The sequence below is a fragment of the Fusarium vanettenii genome (assembly GCF_000151355.1).
Source record: "Fusarium vanettenii 77-13-4 chromosome 4 genomic scaffold NECHAsca_3_chr4_2_0, whole genome shotgun sequence".
Lineage (NCBI taxonomy): Eukaryota > Fungi > Ascomycota > Sordariomycetes > Hypocreales > Nectriaceae > Fusarium > Fusarium vanettenii.
In genome coordinates this window covers 1,730,421-1,755,104 of record NW_003315879.1, presented here as the reverse complement: position 1 = coordinate 1,755,104, position 24,684 = coordinate 1,730,421, and the positions used below count along the sequence as shown (strand labels likewise).

The 24,684-nt window shown below is 54.0% G+C and overlaps 8 protein-coding genes across 8 annotated transcripts; 6 read left to right on the top strand and 2 right to left on the bottom strand.

Annotated features, from left to right (window-relative positions):
* Positions 1-1,323: 1,323 nt before the first annotated feature.
* On the top strand, positions 1,324-4,828 carry NECHADRAFT_37905 (uncharacterized protein; the record flags this gene model as incomplete). Its single annotated transcript, XM_003052129.1, has 3 exons — positions 1,324-1,946; positions 2,052-4,702; positions 4,755-4,828. Coding segments are annotated over 3 exons (3,348 nt in total), but the record flags the coding sequence as incomplete, so codon positions are not given.
* A 2,811-nt stretch (positions 4,829-7,639) lies between these two features.
* Positions 7,640-10,629, top strand: NECHADRAFT_104116 (uncharacterized protein; the record flags this gene model as incomplete). Its single annotated transcript, XM_003052128.1, has 9 exons — positions 7,640-7,658; positions 7,697-7,802; positions 7,858-7,968; positions 8,022-8,300; positions 8,414-8,663; positions 8,715-9,028; positions 9,078-10,165; positions 10,225-10,459; positions 10,523-10,629. The coding sequence occupies 7 exons, from the start codon at positions 7,640-7,642 to the stop codon at positions 9,454-9,456; spliced, it is 1,458 nt and encodes a 485-aa protein (XP_003052174.1). The 3' UTR covers positions 9,457-10,165; positions 10,225-10,459; positions 10,523-10,629.
* Positions 9,573-10,635, bottom strand: NECHADRAFT_60161 (uncharacterized protein). Its single transcript, XM_003051681.1, has 3 exons — positions 10,523-10,635; positions 10,225-10,459; positions 9,573-10,165 (listed from the first exon to the last, which is right to left on the bottom strand). The coding sequence occupies exons 1-3, from the start codon at positions 10,586-10,588 to the stop codon at positions 9,837-9,839; spliced, it is 630 nt and encodes a 209-aa protein (XP_003051727.1). The 5' UTR covers positions 10,589-10,635; the 3' UTR covers positions 9,573-9,836.
* Positions 10,636-11,240: 605 nt separating this feature from the next.
* NECHADRAFT_92736 (uncharacterized protein) lies at positions 11,241-13,394 on the top strand (the record flags this gene model as incomplete). Its single annotated transcript, XM_003052127.1, has 1 exon — positions 11,241-13,394. One exon carries the CDS (start codon positions 11,241-11,243, stop codon positions 13,392-13,394), a length of 2,154 nt encoding a protein of 717 aa, XP_003052173.1.
* A 2,333-nt stretch (positions 13,395-15,727) lies between these two features.
* NECHADRAFT_68407 (uncharacterized protein) lies at positions 15,728-16,644 on the top strand. Its single transcript, XM_003052126.1, has one exon. It carries the CDS (start codon positions 15,873-15,875, stop codon positions 16,401-16,403), a length of 531 nt encoding a protein of 176 aa, XP_003052172.1. The 5' UTR covers positions 15,728-15,872; the 3' UTR covers positions 16,404-16,644.
* A 1,400-nt stretch (positions 16,645-18,044) lies between these two features.
* NECHADRAFT_60156 (uncharacterized protein) lies at positions 18,045-19,014 on the top strand. The gene is made up of 2 exons (XM_003052125.1): positions 18,045-18,425; positions 18,477-19,014. Exons 1-2 carry the CDS (start codon positions 18,239-18,241, stop codon positions 18,800-18,802), a joined length of 513 nt encoding a protein of 170 aa, XP_003052171.1. The 5' UTR covers positions 18,045-18,238; the 3' UTR covers positions 18,803-19,014.
* Positions 19,015-19,536: 522 nt separating this feature from the next.
* Positions 19,537-20,922, bottom strand: NECHADRAFT_123326 (glycosyltransferase family 62; the record flags this gene model as incomplete). Its single annotated transcript, XM_003051680.1, has 2 exons — positions 19,607-20,922; positions 19,537-19,557 (listed from the first exon to the last, which is right to left on the bottom strand). The coding sequence occupies exons 1-2, from the start codon at positions 20,711-20,713 to the stop codon at positions 19,537-19,539; spliced, it is 1,128 nt and encodes a 375-aa protein (XP_003051726.1). The 5' UTR covers positions 20,714-20,922.
* Positions 20,923-21,635: 713 nt separating this feature from the next.
* NECHADRAFT_104111 (uncharacterized protein) lies at positions 21,636-23,277 on the top strand (the record flags this gene model as incomplete). The annotated part of the gene is made up of 8 exons (XM_003052124.1): positions 21,636-21,683; positions 21,771-21,854; positions 22,077-22,108; positions 22,158-22,189; positions 22,242-22,290; positions 22,344-22,410; positions 22,466-22,613; positions 22,669-23,277. 8 exons carry the CDS (start codon positions 21,636-21,638, stop codon positions 23,196-23,198), a joined length of 990 nt encoding a protein of 329 aa, XP_003052170.1. The 3' UTR covers positions 23,199-23,277.
* Between the last annotated feature and the right edge of the window lie 1,407 nt (positions 23,278-24,684).

Here is a 24,684-nt window from a genome sequence, read left to right as displayed (position 1 = left end):
TCTCCCCTGACCCAGAACCAAGTTCTGTGCTGTGCTACCACCCCATTGACGTGTATGTACCTCGCCATAGCGCATTCAAAGCGACGGTACTCGCTCCCAACGGGATTCCCAGTCTGGTCAGATTGTTGATGCTCGCTCTTTTGTTGCTGGGGACTACCTTACAAGAGCACACAGAGGGCACTTTTCATGTTGATCCCTGTGACTCTGAAACTCCCCTGGATCTCGACACACACACACGCACACAATCTCTTGCCCTCCCGTCTCTTTCAACATCCCTCTTTCGATCCATCCCCCTCCCTCGCTGACCTCACACCTATCCTGTGCCTGCCCGCCCTGTCAGACGGTACAGCGGCAGCTCTCGCCATCCACATCCATCCATTCATCGCTCCTCCGGCCTTGCATAAGACACTTGCCCACGTACCGACCTTGGGCCCAGGCCACTGTCCGTCAAACAGAGACCAGAGAGACCCTTGGCGGGCTCCCGACCAGCCTATCCATCCCCTGTCCCTGTCCGTCCCTGCTGGTGCTCGCCCCTGCTTGCAACTGGAGCCCGGTGCCCTGGCGACAAAGCAAAGGGGAATTGCCTAGGCGTGCTGTGTGCTGTTCTGTGCCCAGCCGTGGTCCGCTTTGGGTTCTAAGAGACAGAAAGAGTCCAAGAAGCCTGCTGTATTCTGCTTTGGCCGCCTCGGTTTCTGTTGCAGATACCTTTGCTACTTCTCGATCTGGAGGCCTGCAACGGAGCCACGACACCATCCACACGACACCTCACCTCTTTCACTCTTCCCCGCGCCGCCATCGACGACGACCGAGCGAGCAACCTCACCTCAGCTCCGCACACGACCTCTTATCAGAGCCCACCGCCGCCGCACAGCTACTCTCACCACCACCGCTATCACCTCCTCGACCACGCTCCTTCACTTGCAACCACCCGTAAGCGACGTCGTCAACCAGAACCTCTCACTCTTGTCAGACGGCACCCCGTTACCTCGTACGCCGACACCGCTAGAGCTGCTGGAAGCTGCCGCTCTGTCCGCTCAAAGAGCGCCACCTCCAACCGCCTGTTGCGCTCCCCACATGTCGGCCAGTTGATTCTCGTGTCGCCAGAACAAGCCTCATTGGACGACTCCACTGCCTCTGCCGTTACTGTAACCGTTACGAGAACGGGCGGCGATCAATAATCGACGTCTTTGTTCCTTCAAACAAACACCACGCCTCTCGGTTCGACTGCCACAGCCAGCTCGGCGCGATCAACGCCCGACCTCTCCTCCTCGAGTCAATGACGTTGCCATAGGTCTCTCCCGATCCTCACCCACGACTGTATTCCTCATGGAGAACGAAGTGCCCGCTGTTCAGGTGCCTGACGGTCGCTCCTCAAGGAGAGACCGTCTCATGGGCAAGCTCTTTAAAGCTGGAAAGGACCGCAAAGCTACCGAGCAGCAGTCCGCCGCCAACGTCGATGCCTTCCTCCACAGCTCCTCCGATAATCTTACAATCACCCATCCGCCCCCGCCTCCCCCGCCGTCATCGCTACCCAAGCTAGCGAAGCTCGACACCACATCAATCTCACGCTACCCTCAAGCTCTAGCTGTCAACCATGCAGCTCAGCAGAATCGCCCCCTTGTACCAGGGCGCCCCGATACCAATACGCCGAAACGAAGCCCACGACCAAACAGAAAGGGCCTTATTGTTAGGTTTGACGATTCGGCGCCAGAGGTTATTGGTGAAGGAGGCGACGAAACCGAGGCGCCAACTATAGAGATCTCGAAGCGCAAGAAGGCTCGACCGCCGCCACCTCCACAACCTCGCAAGCCAGCATCTCCCCCAGGGCGACCTCCTCCACCGCCTTCAGATGCAGGTACACCTAGAAGTGCTCCCGCGGTGGACGATTTCAGGCCGAAGCCACTGTTGCGAAACCAGACCGGCTTTTCTTCCATCTACGAGCCCGAGTCTGACGACGATTCGCCCAACGTTGGCCCTGATCCTGATTCCAAGTCTGAGGAGCTGATCTCTCCTATATCAGCTCAGCACCACACGCTCCTCCCCGGGAAGAGATCTCCCGCTAGGTTTCTGGGTGCGGCAGCAAACCACGATGATAATAGGAGATCATTTATCGAGATTCACTCTGCGCAGATGCGCGAAGCTGAAGGCAGAGTGTTCGCCGAAGCTGCTCGTGTGGCCAGCGCTACATCTGCGTCTTCTCACAATTGGGATGACCCTCATTCCGCCGAGCCCCTTTCCACTTCTCCTGTTACAGCGCGCAGACGAGGGCCCCCGTCACCGGAAGCTCAGATCTCGAAACCCAATATTTCATACAGTCCCGCAGCTTCAGTCCATTCTAGCTCGACAACTGGATATTCCCCCCCGCCAACTCTGGTTCCAGCTGCTCCTCCTGTCTCTGCTCCTGTTCCTGCCCCTGTGGCAGTTCCAACACCAGAGCCGCAAAACTTGTCTAGGGAGCCAAGTGTTGCCTCTCAGCGTGCGCCCCCTCAAATGGCGTCTAGATCACTGTCTATCAGGGTTGGCGATGGAAATTCTGCAGCGGCAGAGCAAGCACTTGAGACCTTTATCTCTCGAACGAAGCATCTTTTCGAGCTTTTCCGTCTTCATGCCGAATCTGTTCAGCCTTTATCTACCTGCTCTCTTACAGAATGCGCCAGAGGTGCCCTGTGGTGGTTTTTGAAAGGCCGTATGGGCTTGGAGCTGGCAATTCGAGAACGACCAAACTCCCCGCAAGGCCAGATGCAAAATGACCGGGACCGCCAGCAAGCTTATGCGAATTTGGCCAAGGCATTCTGGCTTTCGGAGCAGATTGTCCCCGAAATAGCGCAGTCACAGGGCTTGGAACCGGATTCTGAGATCGACGAGGTCAGCAAGAACTTGGTTTCGTCGCTCAAGAAGCTGTCCATGTCGATGAAGCGAAACGGATTCCTGCCTCCCGAGGATGCTTTCCTGCCCCAGACTATTGATAAGTCCATCTGGGTTGAGTATCCAGCACTGAGTCAGGATATGATCGCACTTCTTTCAGGCAATTGGGGTTCTGGCCTCACAGCCATGACCAGCCCAATGTCCAACCTCCGCCTCTTGGATGCCTTCCCCATCGGAGACACTACCGAGAACTTCAACTATGGAAGAGTACAGGCCGACGTATATCTTATGGAGCAGGGCCACGAAGCTCAGAGGCTGTATTTCCCGTGTCTGCTTTCCATGGTTCGACCACAAAAGTCTACCGGACTTGTGTTCGTATTGGCTAGCCAGAACGGCCACATGCAACTCGCTATCCAGGAGAGTAAGAATGTCGGTCCAGTGTGGGACGATGTACGCTGGCGAAGCGACACTTGCACAGTTGACATCCGACTACGCCGTGGTTTCCAATTGGCCATCCAGCTGGTTCAGCAGGACTTCAGGATACTCTACAACATGTACGACTTTGGAACCAAGGTCCAGAACTCGCTCTTCCCCCGGAGTGACGAGAACATGGTGTTCAGGTCGACTTTGCGATCATTCCAGGTCATGGATGCCGACCCCAGCTATCGCCAATTCCCTAAGGAGCCAGTCCCTCACTGCGACGTGGCCCTATTTGAGAAGTTGTATAAGGAGAATGGCCCTGCAGGTCCTCGCACATGGCATCTCGGGTTCAGGGTTGCGGTGGTGTCGGGGCCGAGGACGAGGACACTGAGCGGAGTACAGCATTCCTATTCTCCAGCTCAGCCTATTCAGTTCGGTTTCTTCCGTGGCGACGGGGATGCCCCCTCCCTGACGATCAAATATGAGAATGGCAAATCCAAGGGCCGTATGGTCCTAGTGTTTAGCGACGAGAAGGCGAGGATCAAGTTCCATTCGTTGCTTACAGGGACATTCCTGGATCACGATGAGAAGATATATGCCGATATGGCAATCAAGAGCTTCAATGTCGCCCAAACTCTTCGTGACCCTCTGGGCCTGGCACCATTTAGTCGGATGCCCTGGAAGGCCGTCAGAATTGTTAACGACGAGTATGGTGGAGATTTTCCGCCAACTGTCCTGGCAGACCGGCTCAAGGTGGTGCTCGATTATCAGAACGGCAACGTCGCAGACCGCATCAACGTAGCTCCAGGCGAGCTGCGCGTGAGGCTGGAAGTGACCAATGCTAAGCTGCTCCGGGTTCTCCGGCAGCCACAGAAGGACATGACCATGTCGGTCTCGGAGGCGCAGGTGCCCAAGGAGCTCCCTCGGAACATGACGGATGGGCTCCAGCTGTTGCGACACAACCAAACTATCCGAACGTTTGAGTTTAATAACCTGAAGGACCTGCATGATTTCCAATTTGCCATGACTGGCTTTGAGGTTATCTTTGATGCGCTGGCAGTGACCTTTGCCATCTCAAGGCGCCGGATGGTGGTGCCGATTCATAAGAAGTGGGAGGCTGGATACACTCGAATTCAAGTCATTCAGCAAGAGGACAAGCAACTGCAGCTTCTGGCTTTCTTTGAGGACTTCCACCATGGACACTGCATGAACTTTGTTCTCAAAGGCACGGATGTCTACGAGAGCGTCCAGCGAAGCAGCAAATCGGGTATCAAGTTTGTCGACGCCAAGTTCCCCCTGCCACGTCTGCCGGCAGACAAGGATGGCGACTACGATGAAATGGCTTTTGTGTGCCTTGACCTCCCGGATCTACCGGGCGAGCACGATGATATCTCCATACTGTTTGAGAAGGAGTCTGGTAAGTGGACTACATGATGATAGGCAAACGCAGCGGCTGATGATTGATATAGACCGAGACGCATTGGCCCAGTGCCTACCAGCGCCAGTCAAGGGTTCTTCAAAAATGTCTTCACGACTGAAATGAATGAGTGTCGATGAAATGAGATCAGACATGTGACAATGAGTTGGAGCTATGGAAATGTGTAGGAGATATCCCTGGGGATCCAACGCCCAAGACGAAGAGGGCGGTGTATCGGTTTGTAAGGTCTACCCGAAGCACACAATCGGAGGTCCGGAGTTCCTTCAACGCCGAGGAGCGAGCGGGTCTGGCAGAAAAAGCAAACAAGAGGAGACCAGTCAGCGGAAAAAAACTGACACTTTTGGAGACTCAAGTGGATGACTATGCCATACGGACGGAGTTGGAACGGAATTCAGGACACACATATCAACCGCGGCGTTGAGAGAAACGGAGGAGGCTGGCTTGATGAATGGAGCTTAGACACACATGATACCTCAGTTGGGGCGGAACGGCCGGCCCCAGAAAGTGTCAGCTGAAGCGAGCAGCAAGGTACCCTTTGGAGCGGAGATATCGCAAGTTTGAATCTCCAGCGAGGCGGAAGTAGGCGAGGGACCAACTGTAGACGGGGTCCTGCAACTAGATGAGCCATCCAATTATACCAGGATGAATTGGATGGATAGACGCAACTGTCGAGCTGTCGCTATCGAAGCTGGATATGAAGCAGACAGAATAATACCAAGAACAGTCGAACGACTAAAACAACGGCAAGCCCAGCAACAACAAAGTCGCAGATTAGCGAGGTGCCTCGGTTTCTTCACGTGGTGAGGGTTTGATAGCGAGCCTAGACCACGGGTCCCAGTGAGTGGATGAGGGTCGGTCAAGCCAGACCGGGAGGCGCTCGGGGAGGGGGGCCGGGCCGAGACTCAACTGTGTGCTCCGTGTGGGGCCGGCGCTTGCCCGTTTTGGATAATGTATGGAGGAGAAGGATCATGACAAGGTCATGCTCATTCTTACATCGCAATGACACTGATTGAGGCGGCAGAAGACCATGAGCGCTTTGGTCGTGCAAGAGAGTGAGCAAGAGAGCAAGCGGTGAGATGATGGTTCTGAACAAGCGTCTTGTAGAGTGAGTGAATAAAAGAATGGTCAGCCAGATAGGCACTATTGAATGTGGACAACGGACGAACCAGCTTCGACTCCGATGCTGATACAGCACAGTCAGCTTGGGAACGGTTCCCAGGTGCTCGGGCTTCTGACGTAGCCAAGATGGCTGGCCTCAGTGGCCTTAGCTCATGACACCCGACCCATGAATGGAACCTGGCGGTCCGCGTATTCAACCCCCCCAAAGGCCCCAGCGCAGCGAGGACATGGCAAAAGCGAAATTTATTCGAATACGCGTTAAACTCTGGCCTGACAACCGAGTTTCCACACTTTCTCCATTTGCGGTGAAAAGGGGAGAAACGGAGAAAGCAACCTTGTCGCAGTCGCTGTTTGCGGCTCTGACCTGACAGGGCAAGGATCTGAAGATTCCGACGGGACACAACCTACCTTAACCTCTCACGTCACAGGCGAGAAGCAAAAGATACAAGCCCTTTTTGACAACGCGGGGGACCACTGACTGGTTGCTGATTGGCTTTTTTGTCTGTAGCTGTCCAAGCTCACATGGCCCTACAGCCCGCCACCTTTTTCACTGTACAGAGACCTGAGTACAGCCCACGGAAGGGAGGGATGTACTACTACAGAGGGAGGAAGTATCGGCGCCAATTACTTCACTGTTGCCTTCATGACCTCTTCCCGCAGGCGTCTTTGCCTTGGAAGGAAACCTGACGGCGTGGATCAGTGGTACCTACAGTACACCTACAGCGAATGCACCTTCCCTTGTCCGGGGCCATGACTGCAGTGTCGTCACCAACGTAGTAGCATATTGATTTACCGGGCCATCCGCTCCGTCATCCAACATCCAAAAACTAAAGATTCCCTGGATGCGTCTTTTCAACCTTCTTATCTTTTCCTCTTCAACTTGATCCTCCCTTTTTCGACATTTGCGCCGTTCAATTCTCTGCCCACTGTCGCTCGCAACCTGCACCCCCAACCATAGTATTTAACGCTACAGCATAGGTTATTTCACAGCGAAAACTGCTGTTTGTTTCTCCCCCCCCAACGACATTTCGATCCCGTCCATCCATCAAAAACGTCACCCCCCGCACCCAACAAAGCTCGAGCTGTACCCACGGGCCGCCCTCCCGCGTGCGTCTTGTTGCGTCAGAAGCAAAAGACGTTTACAACAACGGGAACGCGTATCTCGTCGTCGTTGTCGTCGCTCATCGTCGCCGCCTGTTTCCTCGCCGATAGTACTCCACCGGCAATCAAACAATCTACTCTACCTTACGTAGGCGTACAGGTGGCAGCCTGGAGCCATGGTCATGGGCCTCGTTTCGGTACCTGGTCGTCGAAGGACCGGCAGTAGCAGTGAGTCTGCCTGTCCGCTCTGAACAGTTCATCATGCTTGCGGGCGGGCGCACAAGCTTCAACGCAGGCTTCACAGCCCGGGACGGGAATGGAATACGGGCGAGGCCTCAGAGAGCCCATCCAGCTGGCGGCGTCAGAGCTCCAAGCTCTAAATAAGAACCGCCGCCCCTCCGTTCCCCGGAAGCACGCCGCTCATCCATCCCACATCCCCACCCCGCCACCTCCGAGTCCTCCGCCTCACCTCGATTCTCTGCCCCTCCCAATTCTGCTGCCCCTGCCCCTCTCCTCCAACTTTTTCGTCAAGAGTCGCCATGTTGACCAACTGGTTCTCGCAACCCGCAGGCACCCGCTCCTCGAACGAAGACCCTCGCAGTCCCGACGCTGAGGATGATACCCTCGTCGTGGAGCCTGATCAGGGCAATGGTGAGCGATTCCTAGGTCCCCAGACCGCGCTGGCTCAGCTCTGCGATGCTGCGCAGTCGTGCCCGTCCGTGACCCTGGACTAACGAGCATTAATCCATAAAGTCCTCTCGCACATCATCTCGCAACTACGGCCTGGAGCCGATCTGAGTCGTGTCGTCCTCCCTACCTTCATTCTCGAACCCCGCAGCATGCTCGAGCGCATCACAAAGTGATTCCCCCATTTTCCAAGCTTTTAAACTCGCCCATTAACGTCTTGGCTGCAGCTTCATGTGCCACCCCGAAATGCTACTCCATATTCCAACCATAGATGACCCTGTCGAGCGTTTCGTATCTGTAGTCAAGTTTTACCTCAGTGGATGGCACATTCGTCCTCCGTGAGTTTTCTCCCATCCCCGGAATTGACTCGCCAGTTGCTGACGGCTTGTAGAGGCGTCAAGAAGCCTCTAAACCCGATCCTTGGCGAAATCTTCACCTGCTACTGGGACTTTGAGGGCAACAAGCGCGCATACTACATCTCGGAACAAACGTCGCACCATCCTCCCAAGTCGAGCTATTTCTACATGGCCCCTGAGCATCACATTCGAATTGATGGCACCCTCAAACCCCGAAGTCGATTTCTCGGAAACTCTGCCGCTAGTTTGATGGAGGGAATTGCGTTCTTGAGCCTACTCAACCGTGGTAAAGATCCTTCAAGGGGAGAGCAATAGTAGGTCGACCTGCGCCTTCACAGTTGCAGATCTGTTTGGTTGTCCACAAAGATTACTTTGCGCTGGCGGCAGCAACTCGTTCAATATGTGCGAATATCTCTAACTATTATAGTATCCTGACTCAACCCAACATGTATGCTCGAGGAATCCTGTTCGGCAAGATGAAGTACGAACTCGGAGACCACAGCTTTGTCCGATGTCCTGAGCTTGACCTGGTTGCCGATGTTGATTTCAAGACAAAGGGCTGGGTTGGTGGCACATACAACGCGATTGGAGGTGTAATCAAGAGAGAAAGCACTGGCGAAGTCTTGTTTGAGCTGTCTGGACTGTGGAGCGAAGAGATGTACATCAAGGATATGATAGTGAGTGAGGGCGTCGTGTTGGGAGAGGGTTTGATTGACTAACACTCGCAGACTGGTTACCGAGAAATGTTCTTCAATGCTATTCGATCAAAGCCCTCACCACCAACCGTACGACCGATTGCGGAGCAAGAAGAGCGAGAGTCACAGCGACTTTGGGAAAAGACAGCCAAGGCTGTCAAGGAGCGAAATCACGAGGTTGCCACAGATGAAAAGACCAAGATCGAGGACCGGCAACGCGAGGAGGCCGCTCATCGAGCACAGGAAAACGTCGAGTGGCACCCGCGATTATTCAGAAGGGTTCATGGTGGCCCTGGAGGTCTAGAGGAGGGCGAAGAAGACCTGGAATGGGTCATCAACGCAACCATGTAAGTGCTGGTGATATGAAAAGCGCCAACAATGACTGACAACTCCCAGTGACCATACCCTGAGCCCAGATAAGCAAGCCGAGCAGATCATGGCCATTTACCCGATTGTCAAAGGCCAAAAGCCAGACCAACGGCACATGATCCCACCTCACAGCCCTTCTGCGAAGCCCATCAAGACACACGAGACCAAGCCGGTCGAGAACCACATCGACGACAACTTGATTGATTTTGACGATACGCCTGCACCTGCACCTGCGCCCGTGCCCGCCGCTGTGCCAGTACCTGCGAAACCAGCTCCCGCTGAGCCCGTGGCAAAACAGTCCGAGATTCAGACTCTTCTCACTTCGACTGGCAAGCCGGCTGACGGACCCCTGATTGACTTTACCAACGACCTAAAGAAGGGACTACCATCCACGACACAGCAATAAAACAAGGGGACGAATTTCGATTATCTCTTAGATGCGGCAAGACGACGGCGACAACTGGTTTTGTTTTTGAAAGAATTGGATTAGGACGGAGACAGGGGCAGGCTATTATCAACATCGGCGCGAAACAGGATTAGTTATACAGGGATACCATTGTACATATCTCATCATCAGTGGGTTTACAATGAGTAGCAAGGCTTCAACACCAGCCCTCGCTAAAAAGGTGACAGCAAAAATATGCGTGGACTCGCAAACGTCCATGAACCCTTGTAGGGAAATTACTATGACAAAACCCCAGTCCCATAACGCCGTGACCGTACCACCCTTTCAATGTTTCGTTTCCTTATCACCATCACTCCGGATGTGGTTCCCATCCCAACCATCTAGTATCGTCGCCTCGTAGGCTCGGGCGTAGGGGAGCGGCTCACGCTCTTCTCATCGCGACCGCGTTGCTTGAGCCACTTCTTTGTGCTAAGCTGCAGGTCGCGATCCAGCTCCTCGCTGGGGTTCTTGCGGTGGATAAAGTTGCAGAAGCCGCCACGGACGCAACCTTCGCCTGAGTTAAGGCGACAGCAGGCCTCGCGGAAATCGGTAACGGGGCTGAGCTCGCAGTAAATGGGTCGCGCGGCATACCAGCGGCTATTAAGCTCGTCGCAGGCCTTTTGGGCGGATTCCTCGTACTTGAAACGGGCGTAGACATTGCCGATGAGGTCTGTTGGGTGACATGTTAGCATTTGGAAGTGTTATAGATATGGGAATGTGGAAACATACGGTCATTATTGTTGTCGCAGACAACGAGCTCCTCAAGCTCGCCGTACTTGCAAAGCTCGCACCAGATATCCTCGTAGAAGGCGTCAAAGTGGTTCTGGAGCTGGGACTGGTTCATTCGGTTCTTGGGGTCGTATGCCGGGTTCTGGTAAAGGTTGGGCATGAGAATCGTCTGACTGTACGACGGCTTGACGTGCTTTCGAGAGCAGCGATCACCGTGACGGCACGCGCCGATTTTCTAAACAGGCGCGCAAGTCAGTAACTGCCAAAGACCAGACGCGTAAAAGAATGGAAGACTTACAAAGTAGAATGAGCAGTTGACCTTGTCAAGCTCTGTGCCGAAAATGGAGGCGAGGAAGTTGGCCATGATTGCGAATACTGTAGAGGAAGAGCCAAGGACGAAGAGGCGTTGATGGTGATGAATTGGAAAGCTTGGGAAGATTTGGGAATGGATGTCGAGCATTGGTATCTAGCCTTACGAAATATGCGCCACAGACCGTTATGAGGCTGAGTCACGTGTGTGGCTCTAGGAGGTTCTGTGGCTGACCAAGCCACCACTGCCACAGAAGCACACCTCTTGGCGCCCGACACGCTAAATGAGCTTCTCCATGAGGGTCTGGGAGGTTGCGAGAACCCGGAATTGCGCTGCCCAATCCCATTGCGTCTCCCTGAAACAAGCCCGCAACTCGAGGCGCCTCCCCTGAAGGCTAAGAGCTTCCCCAGTCCCTTCTTGGCAATTGGTTCATTAAATCCGACAGGGACCTTGAGGTGCTGCTGTAGGGGACGCTGAGGCCAGGCGCTCTCAAAAAGACGTCGTCTCCTAAGTACGTAGTGCTCCCCGAATCGAAACGACAACAATCGGCTCGTACAAGCACGAATTCGACCTTGCGGGCCAGAGATACCCCCTTTCCTTCGAAACGGCCGGGCCATGATCACGACACCATAGGCCATACCAACCTGCTCTACCCTCCTCGGTCGCTTTCAGCCTCGTCTTCGCACCCGTGTTATACTCGACGACCATGGATCAAGCAGATATCCCCGCGCTGCTGGCGCGCCTGGCCAGCGATGAGGACGCCTCACGAAAGATGGCCGTGTTTAAGCTGCAGAATTCCATCAACGATCCCGCATTCGCCGACGTCTTTATATCCTCTGGCGGCCTGGTCGTCCTCCGCCGGCTCATCATGACAGCTGGCGGCAACACGCTCGCATACTCGCTACAGAGCTTGACACGCCTGCTCGAGGTGGACATGGGGTGGGATATCTTTGAGGGACCGACAGCCAGCGACCTGGTCGAGCGCGTTGTCGAACTCATCGTCACGAACCCGCTCGTCAACATCCTGAGGGGTGCCATGTCTATCCTCGTCGCCCTCGTCAGCCATTCCCAGTCCACAAGCCGAACCGCTGCCGCGAACCGAACACCAGGAACCTTTGGCTTCCGCGCGCTGAAGCCCGCCGTCGCCGTGTACCCGCAGTTCTTTGAGCTGGTGATACAGCAACTGCAGAGCGCAGATCATGCCCTGTGTGCCAACGCTCTGATGCTGATCAACGCACTCATCCGAGACGCTGTGTCGAGCGACAGCACCATGAGTGGCGGCAAGGCCAACGCGGGTTCTGGGGAGGAGTGGGCCAAGTTTATCAAGCGGCTGCAGGACTTGGGTCTAATCAAAGCGGTGTACAAACTGATGCAGAGCTCGGCGCTTCAGGATCTGGCGCACCCTATGCTAGAGTTCCAGTCACTAACCAAGGTCCTGCTGAGGAAGTGGCGCGAAGTTGATGTTGACCTGGAGCGGCCAGAGCACCGGCGAGCCCTCAAGGGGCTACACCTGGCGAGTGCGCCGGAGCGTGTCCCCGTAAATGGGCATTTCCCGGCGCACGACTTACACGAGGCATCGGCGAGGAAGGGAAGCAGGCGACACAACCCGGAAAAGTGGAGGAGGCTGGGGTTTGAGACGGAGAGCCCTGCGCAAGAGTTTGACATGACGGGGTTTTTGGGTATGATGGACCTGACGGACTATGTGCGCAAGAACGAGGATGGGTTTCAGAAGTTATTGCTGGAACAGGCGGGGAAGCCTGCATCCGAACGTTGTCCCGTTGCAAGGGCAAGCTTTGCGGTCACCATGATACTGTACGACCACTTCGATATCGACAAGACGGATCTGGACGACGTCAGGGGGTATCAGTTGTTGGAGGCCAAGGATCACGATAGGCTGTTTAGGCCTCTGTTGCTTCAGTGGTCTCGGCTACATACTGCTGGTTTGCATGCCTTTTTCCGAGTATGGAAAGTTACGGGCGCGGAGCAAGAGGATATTGACAAGGTTGCCGAGCTGGTACGAATCCTGGTCGATCAGGTTGTCGGAGGAGCCACGAGGACCAAGGATGTGATGGAGATGGAGGAAGAGATGCAAGAATATGACATATCGCGACTACGAGATCAGCAGATGGAGCTACTCGAGATGTCGTTTGAGGCAACATGGGGTCAACATCTACAGCAGGTGAGGGAGGAACTCAAGCAGGAGGCGCTGCAGTTTGTCAAGGAGCAGAGGATTCGATGCCTCCTCCAGGGGTCATGGTTCTCGAAGCCGACACCAAAGCGAGACAACAACGGGACAGCAAAGCACCGACTGTTTACACCTACGCCGTGGCGATATGCGAAACTGTCCCACAACCGGCGATATCTGCATTACGCCGACTTTGAACAGCAGACGGTGCAGGACCCTAATCTGGACGCGCTCACAGAGCGGGTTGATCTCAGCACTATCAGTTCAGTCGTTTCCAACGTATCGGCAAACGAAGACGCCAAGAGCACGACGAGTGAGGTGGCGGGCAAGAATTCGGGGGCAGTCCCCAAGACGACGACCAAGATCACCATCTACAGCTTCGTCAACCCGGCTGACGCATCAAGAGGGGCTGAGGTTAAGGAGCAGCCAATCTTCACGCTATGGCCGCTGAGCCACAGCTTGGCGTCAGAGTGGCTAGACGGACTGCTGATGCTGCTGAACCAAGCACCCATCACGGCAGAGACGAACAAGCTGGTCAACTTGGTGAGCGAGTACGGACTCAAGATCCGACTGCTGAATGTGAGGATGGACTCGGCGTTTGAGGGCCCGGTGCCCGGGGCCGGAGTGATTCCAAGTCGGGAGGGGCTGGACGAGGATTACTTTTTTGAGGTGTGAGATGTGATGTGTTACTGTGGGTGTTGTTGGGTCTTCTTTTTGTTTCTTCTGGTGGCTTTGGTGATTCACATATACCCCATTTTTTCCGTTGCGCGGCTTTGACCAAAGGCATAGCGAGCATTTGTTTAGCTGGTGGATGGGTTGGATTGGATGAGAGGGGGAGGGCTATAATGAAGAGGCGGCTCATCAAGGATGGCCATGATAGACTTGGATTCTTTTTGGCTCTGTCAGTTGACACTGGAGATTTTACTGTCACGTCGAAAGAATCGGCTAAAAGCACAACCACCAATGAAATGTACTAATTAACAATTGAGTGCCCATGAATGCCTTATTGTTTCATATTACTCATTCCCCTGCGTATCCCCTCCTCAGGCAGCAAACTTGAGGCTGATATAACCTTTGGTCTGGCTTTTGGGCCACAGGAACTGCTATTGGGCATATATTTTCGCGGTGAGAGATGGGGTCTAGCAAGCTGCGGCCGAGCGTTGCTTTTGCCTCACACACACACAGACAGCTGGCGGTCAGCAACAAGTCCCGTCCTCCAATGGATTCATTCATGCTTCTCCGAGGTTCTATATGTGGCTCATCCGTAGTGGATGGTTCGGCTCTTCGCATCTCACAACTGCCCGGCCAAGCGGTCCGGGGGTGCGGGATCTTGGACCCAGTTCGTTCTACAATGCATTGGGTTCAAGCATGTGAGACCAGGACGGTTCGATGCAAGATGCAGTTTTTGTCTTGTATCTCTCTACCATGTCGAGCCTTCTCTATCCGTCGAGATGTGTTTCTCTTCCCGCTCTTTTTGTCTCACGGTGCCAAGGATAGAAGGTCCCAAAGATGGGCTCAGTTGTTCTACTGGGGGTTGGGGAGTGGGTAATCTTTCGATCAGAGATCAACGTGTTTGTGGGTTTTGGGCAACTTAGGAAGCTCTCCGATGGAGCTTGTGAGAAGTGGATCTTGGATCGCGGATCGTTGTGTGACGATGAAACGGCGGAGAGAGGGACAAGAAGCGAGAGATGATGGTATCCCGGCTCTAGGATTGTGTTTATTTGATATTACTATGGATGTAATTCTTTTGCAAAGAAACATGTCCTCGAATTTACAGATTAGAAAAACATCATGTTCCCCCTCAGCCATGCCCTGATCAACATGTGGTTTGGCGGTATCCGTCAAAAGCGGTGACGCTCCCCGTCTTCCACTTGGCTCGCTCCAACTGGTGTCGCGTGCATAAGCGTCGCGGGGATGGCTCTTTGCTGGCCTTAGAGTTACAAGCTACCTGACGGTGCAAACAAGTTTACACAGAGAACGTCCTAGACTGCCCACCTCAGTCAGTGACGGGAGAGAAGAAAAAAGTTTCTCCATCCATTCCGTCGGAATTGGGTCGGTGTGCAAAGTGTGGTTGGGCTTCCATCTGGTTCTTCTCAATGTTTTAAAAGAAAAGGCGGAGAGCTCCAACTCTCCTGCTTTCCTCTTTTTTCCTTTCTTCTTCCCTTCTCCATTGTCAGTCAATGGCAACCTCCCCCTTGAACCTCATCTGTTTGGGTTGAGAGGGGAAGACTATACACGACTACAGAAGAGCTTTCTTCTCCTCTCTCTCTCCGCTAGGGAGAGAGGCTCTGTTACAGGCTCCCCGGGGCTGCCAGCCTGCCCCGGCTGAGGATTACACGTATCCGTACTCAGTCGGGCATTGAGTGGCAATCTCGTTTCTTCCTCACCCTCTCCGCTGGGTCTCCTTCATCATCCTCTGGGTACCCAGTCTCACGAGGCTTGGATCCATACCAATTCGTCGACATCACGAAGTCGGTACGTACCTCCTCCCCCCTGTGGAGATCACACATCCAGTGGCTTCCCGGGCTCCAGCTGGCAGTTGAATCACTGAGCACCCCCTGTAATGGCCCCCCTGAAGCTGAAGCTGACAGGAGACGCGTCCCTAGCAAATTACGAGCCGAGTAAAAAAACCCCCAAAAAAGCCAATCTTATCTGAAATCTGTCCGCGAGTACAGATTCACCCCCTACTTCAACAAGCAACATTCCATTGATTGCTCTGGAACTTGACTCTCTTCTATCAACCAACAAACTCTGTTGTTGTCTGTCTATTGCAAACTTGCGTCTTGGTACGTTGCATACATCTAGCCCCTTTTATTCCTGCCGTCAGCGTTGTAGCTGGCTGTCATATACCTGCGCCTCGTCTCCCTTTCTCCAGGGGCCAGCTTGTCCTCTTTCTCTGGCTGCCTGATTCTCAGTATCGCCTCTTTCACTACGTCTTTGCTTGTTTGCTAACTTACTTCATTCAGCTCGCTAAGCGTCTCCATTCTTTATTCCTGAACACGCAACCGACCTCGTCATCGTGCCTGATCGATAATTTCGTTGCCTATTCTCCAAGGCCATAAAGTATTCACTTTTCGTGCAACACCAAGCACTTGCCAGCTCAACAGCCAACCCTTTCCTATCTACGACTCTACATCGCAAAAATCAATCGCCATGGCTCGCATTCAGATCCCGCTGGACGTCATTACGTCCCGCATCAACTTTGGCGAGCGCTTCCAGGGCCTTCGCTCTGGTCCTCTCAGTGGTCGCTTCTCCAACCTTCGACCTCTGTCCGAGTTCCTCGACGTCAAGCGAGTCTCGAAGCCCGCCAACTTTGCCGAGATGCAGTCGCGCGTCAACTATAACCTGAGCCATTTCTCGAGCAACTATGCTGTCATCTTCGTCATGCTCAGCATCTACGCTCTGCTCACCAACTGGGTCCTGCTCTTCGACATCATCTTTGTCGTCGCTAGCATGTGGATCATTGGCCGCCTCGACGGCAATGATCTTGAGATTGGTACCTTCCGTGCCAGCACTTCTCAACTCTACACTGGACTCGTCGTCATCGCCGTGCCTCTTGGTCTGTGGGCTTCGCCCTTCTCGACCATGCTCTGGCTGGTTGGCGCATCTGGCGTGACCATCATTGGTCACGCCGCATTTATGGACAAGCCCATCGATGAGGCTTTTTCCGGGGAGGCGGTCTAGGTGGTCGGCCGCGAGCTCCCGAATTTGCGCCCCAATGGGGAAGACCATCGCGGCGCAGGCGGAGGAGACAAGACGGGGACGCTGCGTCGCACGGGCGCCGAGAGGGAGACGCTCGTGTGGAGGAGTTGGGTTCAGATGAGGATAATGAAACGAATACACAAGGCGTTGGGATTTCTTCGGGGACTGCGGCTGGTTTTGCCAGCGACGCTCTTCGATTCACGGGTGTAGACATGGGCGATCGAGAACGCGGGGTGGTTCGCAGAGGTAATTATGTGGACTCGGAGGAGGATGATGATGAGGACGGCTCGTCGAGCAGCGAGGATGAGGAGTTTGAGGAGTATCTGGCGCAGTTGGCTGTCAGGGATCGGGAGGAGGCATTGGTACAGTCGGCGATGCGCCGCATCGATCGTGCCAAGGCCAAGGGGAGAACAGATGTCAGTCTCAACAAGGAGGAGCTTGCGGCTCTGGAGCGCCATCGCCAACGCATGGCGGAGGCCGAGAAGAAGAAGCGGAGCAAGAAGCGCAGAGATCAACGGGTCGCGGTGCCTCTGACTGAGCTCGATCCAGGCTCACGCAAGAAGAAGTCTCGGCAAGAATCACGGACTCGGCATTCGTCGTCGACTAACAGCAACCACGGCGACCAAGATCACCAAGGCTACCCTCCCATGGGCTACTTTCCGCCTCCATCAACAACCGGCCGACGACGCTCAGGCACTACTACTTCCTCTCAGAGGGCGGCCAGTCGGGCGCGGGATGAACGAAGCAGCCGTCACCCTTCAGACGCGGCAGCCCCCCCTTATGGAGATATCCCGGTACCAGGCATGTCTCCTACTTCAAGTCGGGCTGCCCTTGATGTCTTCCAGTACCAGACGGCTTCTCAGCAGGCAAACACCATGGCTTCGTCTCGGAGACCCTTTTCGGGAGCTCCACAAACGGGCTATCCTCAGCGAGGTGCCGGATCCATGGCCTGGGGTCAGTCGGGCTCTCAATCAGGTCTTGGCGATGGTTCAAGTGAAGAAGAAAGCGAGGCTAGTGATGGCGAGTCTGAGCGAGGACACCGAGAGGAACAAAGCTCCAGCGACGATGTCGGAAGCGGGGCTCAGATCAGGGACGTCCCTCGAGGACGAGGTCCTGCCGTTCCGCTCGAGCCTTCACCTGAAGCAGAGCCTGAGCCTGAGGCCCATCCAGTAAGGAGGAATCCACCTCGCGCCTCGACTTCATCCAAGAAAAAGCCAGTCCGAAGTGGAGGTGGTGGCGGAGGACGTCGAAAGAAGTAAAAAGGATACCCCTGTCGAGAGAGCTCAAGTCTACCCAACATTGATAGACTATCTACTCTAATCCAAATTGTAATCAGTCCCCAAAATTGGAGTTTTAGATGTTCAAATGAAAAGTGATCAAAAGTTGCTGTTGGTATGAATCGTGATTAATTGTCTTGTCCGATGAGTGACCAGGGGCTATTTTGGACCCTGACTTTCACATGATAGACGCGGGAGTGAAAGTTGTCATGAGGAAGCGCCACTCCTACCTAGCCACAGCAGCACAGCCACGGGGGTGCGTCTCCTCGGTAGATGTGTACGTAGCAGCTACGTAGGTCATCCGGCCTCGGCATCATCACCGGCCTCTATCCCTGTCGACCTGGACAACAAACCGAGCTTCCATCCAAGCTCCAGTGCCGACGACTAGTTCAGACCGTCTTCATCTCCATAGTTAAGGAGCACATTCATCCCTTGATCCGTTACCAGCAGGACCAGTGACTCCTTTCCAAAGCTGTGCATCTTTTCTACCCGTCGCATACAACGCCGAGCATCAATACCGTCATCGCATCGCATTCAACCATGTCGACACCAGCAGGACCATCCGTTTCAAGGAGCGCCAGCCGGCGACTAATAAAGGAACTGGATACATGGAGTACTGAGCGAAAGGATGAGACGGGCATCGAGCGCCTGGGTCCCGTCAGCGAGGATAACCTGATGGAGTGGGAGGCCGTCATCAACGGACGGGGTATTGGACATGGCTACGACGGTTAGAAATCTCCCCCCCTTTGCGAAAACACATCAACTAACTCTTTCACAGAGGGTCGCTGGCTTCTCAGCATCTCGATCCCTACGACGTACCCCCTCGCGCCTCCCAAGATGACGTTCGTCACGACCATCGTGCACCCCAACATTGCCCTGCAGACCGGCGAGATCTGCCTCGACCTGCTCAAGGACGCCTGGACGCCCGCCTACAGCGTCCTCGAGTGCGTGCGCGCCGTGCGCATGCTGCTCGGCTGCCCCGAGACGGACAGTCCTCTCAACGTCGACGTCGCGGCCCTCTTGCGCGGCGGGGATGAGCTGGGTACGCGAAAGTTGGTCGAGTTTTGGTGCAAAGACTCGGATGGAAGATATGATGGACCCTAGGGCATGTATGAATAAGGATGTTTATTGTTGGATTGGGATATACTCTTCGATGGGAGTGAGTTTTAATACGGAGTTTAGGAACAAGGGTTCGTGTGATGACTTGGATGTACAAGATTGGGATATTCAGATATTTCTTTGGGACTTCTCGCAATGAATGGATAGGATGGGTTGAGCGACAGCAGGCATGATGAACAATCAGACAGATACCAGACACACAAACACAATTCCCCTCGTATGACAGACAGTAATAAATGTCAAATATCCGTGAAATCAAGGTCTGCCATCGATTCGTGGCCAAAAACTCTTCTAGGATGGTAACAGAACAGTCAAAAAATCATTCGCATAGATGCCCGTCTATCCCATCATTCCACTATTGCTTTCACTCCCCCCGTAATCTGTGTTTTACAAAAAAAAAAAAATGCATAGAAACAAGAGATGCCAGCTGATGCATCTCTCTCACCTCCTCCTCTTCTCTCCTTCTGGAATTCGAGCCTCACTTTTTGTCATCATCCTCCTCCCTCATTTTCAAAGGATACACTATAAAAAAAAACGCCGTGGCCTAAACCCGCCCGATTTGAAACATGAATTGCCCAGCAATGGATGGCTACAATAGAGCGAATGGGGCGAGCCCACTCGTCCAGTCTGGTGCAGCATGGCTCGTCGTCTCGTGAAGGAAAGAAGTTTGCTCAAGGAATTGGTTTCATGATTCCCAATGTGGCCTTGCTGCGACGAAATTACTCATTATAGTGGTAAACCTGCATCTTGTTAGACACGGGATTCAATGGGCTGATGCTATATGCTTACCTTGTAGTTGGGGAGACCGTATGGTTGCCAGCCTAATCGCTTGGCCATCTTGGCGAATCCCTCAGTCTCGATGAGGTGGTAAAAGGGGAAAGGAGGGAACATGGCACCGTCGCGGTGGACGTCTGCCTTGACAAGGAGAGCGGTGCCTCCAACTCCATCGAGAGGAATCACCATCTTGGGGTCTCCTCCATCAGTCGCCAAGTACGCCATCAACATGCGGTAAGTCGCCATCTCGGCGTATCCCTCGAGGAGGATCTCATCAGGGCCCATCTTGGCGGCGAGGGCAAGCGCAGTCTCGCTGTCCTGCCAACTGTTGAAGTCGTATGGTCGCTCAGCCATTTGCTTGTGCTCGTCATCGTAATATCGCTGGAAGCAGTTGGGGACGATCAATGGCTTGTCAAAAGCAGCCAGATCTTGAATGAGGGAGGTCGGTGTCTCGACAATGTCAGAGTCTAGCCACAGAACCCAAGAAGTATCCGGTCCAAGGGTGGTGAAGAGCAGAGAGTTGCGGGCCTTGGCCATGACCTCGCGACGGGCCTTTTGGTTCGCAAGCTTATGTCGCTCGCTCTCATCCTGAGAGACAATGGCGGGCTCGAAATCTTGTCGCAGGATAATGATGCTCTTGAACTTGTCCTTCTCGCGACCGTGCTTCTGAGTCTTGTGTACAAACTCCTGCAGGTCAGTTGTGGCCTGGTTACCCTCCTTGGTCTTGGGCAGGATGAAGCCCAGAGTAATAAGCTCGTGAGGGTAGCTCAGCCTCAACAGGTTCTCCCAGTACTCAGGGTAGAAGCGGGCCATGGGGGTGAGAATCAGGACATTCTCTCGGTTCTCGATGGGCGAAGTGGTAATGGTGACATTGTTAAGGTTGTAATGCGCGACGGGTGGTGGCTTGAAAGGGACGCCAGATCGCGATTTTGACTTTCGGTACGGCGACGTAGGAGGCGACAGATGATGCTCTGCGGTTACTGACTCGAATCGCTTGGTTGTGACGGACTTGCCCGAGGGCGAGACGAGGAAGACGATGATGAAGATGCAGAGGATGACACCGAGGGCGAGGGTCGAAGGATTTCCCTTCTTGAGGCGGACTGACCCCATGGGGCGAGCCATGAGTGCCGTCTTTCGTCTGGCTTGTTTTGCGCCTAGAGAGGCGAAGAGGGAGACAGTGTCGAGGTAAGCGTGCGACAGCACCGGCTATCGCGAGCTGGACGAGGGCATCAAGTTGGAGGTTTAGTTCGAGGTGCGCCGCGACGGAGAGGACGACGAAGAAGGAACCAACAAGTATCCGCGCCGAGAAACGATGATCCTCTTGACAAGGGAAGGGAGGAATGAGAAGAGAAGAAGAAGAAGAAGAAAAAGAGGGAAAGATCACGACGGTCAGCCCGAAGAAGGGGTAATATCAGGAATACGAAAAGGTGGTTTCTGGTCTACTAGGGCGCCGGCCTGCCACACGAGCGAGAGCCAGCCAAAGGGATAAGACAGGACAGCTTAGAGTTCCAGATTTGGGGTAGTGCCAGAATAGGCCTAGCGGGAGTTGGGATATGAGCGGATAATTAATCGCCCGCCTAGGATGTGGCTTGGGCATCGGCGTGTCCTTGCGGTGCCATGACTTTTTACTGCGTGTACTTTGAGTAGGTACCCATTGCATTGTCCATCTCAATCGTTCGAGATCTGATTATGCATGGCTTTATAGTTAAAATTTGATATTCGAGTTATCTATGTATTGTAATTTACGACGAGTAATCTACAAACAAAGAATAACACATGCTGCCCCCACATCTGCACGCCGCTCATAACCGTCGAGGCGTGGCTGTGGCTGGTACGTACCTTGGCCTGACGGCGGCGCTCTGCAGTGCAGCAGTGGCAGCAGCCAGCTTGGCCGGGCACCGGGCGTTTGCCAGCCGCGTCCGTTCCCGTCTCCATGAGAAGTCGCCTTGCGCTCCTCCTTCTTCTCTCCTTCTCACCAACTTTTTTTTCTACACCACGAGAGACTCTTTGAAACTCAACAAGTCTCCCTAGAAATCCTTACAACATGGCTGATAAGATGGACCGTGGTCTTGACGAGATCATCGCCGAAACTGTAAGTCGCTACAACTTGGTTCTACCCTCCACCGCAGTTCCTGCGTCGCGCTGCGCTGTCGGCCACAGCTAACATCGCCACTACCAGCGCAGCAATCGGCCTCGCAACCAACGCGGCCAGGGTCGCCGACGTGAGCCGCGCCAGGATTACCCTCGCGACGGCGTCAGAAAGGTCAGTTTGTTCCTACCCCCGCTGTTTCGCCTTCTCCGCCAGAGCTTTACTGACCATGCCCATCCAGGTTGATCTATCCTCCCTCTCATCCTCCAGTGATGCCTCCTCGACCTTTACAACCCTCCTCGCAACTCGTCCTTCGGTGCTCGGAGCTTTTGTCGATTGAACGGCTTTCCACTCTGAGAAATCTATTGCTGACCAGAGCATCCCTCCCACATACAGTCCTTCCGAGACGAATCGCGAAACCTCGACAGGTAGCAATACTCGTACCTCTTTTCCCCTCCGGTTGCTAATTGGAGATAGTGAATGGGTCCATGACCGATACGAAGAGAACAGTAATACTACTCAAAACCTTTCTTGACGATTCCCCAGTCTCACCTTTTGCAGACAGTCGCAGAGGACCCGCTCCACGCCGGCGCCGCGAGTCTCCTGACCAGTAAGTCAGACGATCGACGCGAACGAGGGTATTCCTAACAGTCGAACCTTTAGGGAGTCCAAAGGCTCAAAACTGCGAGTCGATAACATCCACTATGACCTCACCGAGGATGACCTCGATGTACGCGCATCCATTCACCATGCGATCATAGAATAGTTGCTCACTATGGTTACAGGAGCTCTTCCGCAGAATTGGTCCTGTTGTTCGACTTCAATTGCGATACGACCGCGCCGGACGATCCGAAGGAACGGCCTACGTGACCTACGAGCTGAAAGAAGACGCTCAAGAGGCGGTTCGACAGTTTGATGGCGCCAATGCCAACGGTACGCGGGCAAGACCTGTTATTCAAGCTCTGACATTTCTAACATAAACATATAGGACAACCTATTCGATTGACACTTCTTCCCAGCGGCCCTGCTAGAAACCCCTTCGATACAGCTGTCATGCCTAGTCGCCCCTTGGCAGAGCGCATTTCAGCCCCAGGAGACAGGGCGCGATCTCATTCACCACACCGCCGATACGACGAGGACGAAGCAGCTCGCAAGGGAATTGATAGATATGTTCCTGGACAAGGAGGTGACCGAGGAGGTGATCGAGGTGACCGGAGGAGCCCAATGCCCCGGCGGCGCGGTCAGGGTGGTCGTCGTCCCGGAGCTCGTAGAGATGGTGGTGGCAGAGACAGTGGCAGAGAAGGTGGCAGGGATCAGGAGGGAGGTCGTGGTGGACGAGGTAACCCTCGTGCAAAGAAGACGCAGGAGGAGCTGGATGCGGAAATGGCGGACTACTTTGGCGGAGGCAATGCGCAACCCACGGAGCCATCCAACGGAACCGAGGCAGCCCCTGCCCAGGCTCAGGCTCAGGCTCAAGCTCCAGCCGCTGCCGTCGACGATATCGACATGATTGAGTAACCGACTCGTCATATTGTTGACGACGTCTGTCGTCTGATCTCGACTCGACTATATACATGACCAGACTGTTTAGCGCATCACAAGCCGAAATCTCCACCTATTCTCACCGTTTCTCAACGATGGACTTTAACTTGTTGCCACAGCTCGTATGGCTTATTGCAGATGGATTGGAGCTTCACCTCAACTTCCCTGTGTGTTGCGGCGACTCCAACCGTAGGATAGTTGTCCCTGGATCTGTGAGTCAGTTTGTTCCTTTGATACGAACGGCGGCTTACATACCCCAGCGAATGACAGATTACGGCCTGTAACAAGGCCACTGAAAGACATGTTGACGTCGATGCTCATGTTGACTCTGAGGCTGTTCCCGTTCGATCGTCTTTGTTGTTGGGTATTGACATTTTGGCCGTGCATGGTAGTTTGCTGTTGGACGGTTCTGGTGCCGCGAGTTACGGCTCTGTTGTTTCCTTGGGGTTGCTGTGTGGTTATCCAGTGTGTGGTCTCAGATTGAGTCTGGACAATTGTGAATGGCGAGGATGGTGATGAATGTTTTACGGCGCGTCTAGTTGAACGTCTCGTCAACTGCCGGGGTGGTACTGATTCCACGCTGTCGTCGGAATCATCTGAGTCTTCTTCAGACGTCGTGTCCTGGTCATCGCTACCTTCGTCGTCTGATAAATAGACGCTTTCCGCATCATCATCATCTCCTTCTTGGTCCTCTTCGTCTGATGATTCAACTCTCGTGGGTTTCGGTTTGGGTGCTGGTACTACCGATTCCGCCTCCTCAATCTCGTCCGGTCTCCGTGGGGCAAGAGAAGATATTGGCTCAGCTCGTTTCTTTTTTGACTTGGTTTCATTTGCTGGCTCTTGCGGGTTGTTCTGTGAGGAAGTTGCCGGCGTTGTTTGTTGTTGGCGAGAGGGTGCCATGGTGTATAATAGATGGTCTTTCTTACATGGGTCTGCTGAAGTGGTGTAGTGATGGTTCAAAGATGAAGTTTGCATTCAAGAAGAGAATCAGGTTCTACTGTGTTTCTAGCTGCTCGCTAACTCGGGCTCTTTGTCCTGTAAATGGGGGGCCTGTCAAGTGTTCGTCATCATGTCATGCTGTTAGAGGCGAATCGGGCGATGGACGTTTCCCCGCGAGCGGGCAAACAGGGACGGATCCTGGGTGGGTGACGTCGCTCACCACCAGAATGGATGGCCGGCCATGGCTTTCGATTCGCTTGGTGGTTGATGAAAGACGTGTGTTGACTAAGCCGTCGCGATAACCTGATTTGTACCAGAAGCCAAGAGTACCTATCTTTGATGTAGACCTCGGCGCATCGAGATGATGCTTCTGGTGTGTTGAAAGTACTATCCACATGCGTTGAGATCCAATTGTCGTCAGTATCTAGTTGCTCAGATCAACACATTTCAGTTACTTATTGCGCCATATCCTGACAAGAATGAGGGCAGTTCGAACCTGATACTTGAGGGTGTATGCGGCTAA

Coding starts and splice junctions, on each gene's coding strand:
- NECHADRAFT_60161 (XM_003051681.1), bottom strand. CDS start 10,588: ATGGCCAACTTCCTCGCCTCCATTTTCGGCACAGAGCTTGACAAGGTC. Junction 10,460..10,522: donor TCAACTGCTCATTCTACTTT/GTAAGTCTTCCA, acceptor GCGCCTGTTTAG/AAAATCGGCGCGTGCCGTCA. Junction 10,166..10,224: donor CTGCGACAACAATAATGACC/GTATGTTTCCAC, acceptor GTCACCCAACAG/ACCTCATCGGCAATGTCTAC.
- NECHADRAFT_68407 (XM_003052126.1), top strand. CDS start 15,873: ATGGCTCGCATTCAGATCCCGCTGGACGTCATTACGTCCCGCATCAAC.
- NECHADRAFT_60156 (XM_003052125.1), top strand. CDS start 18,239: ATGTCGACACCAGCAGGACCATCCGTTTCAAGGAGCGCCAGCCGGCGA. Junction 18,426..18,476: donor TATTGGACATGGCTACGACG/GTTAGAAATCTC, acceptor ACTCTTTCACAG/AGGGTCGCTGGCTTCTCAGC.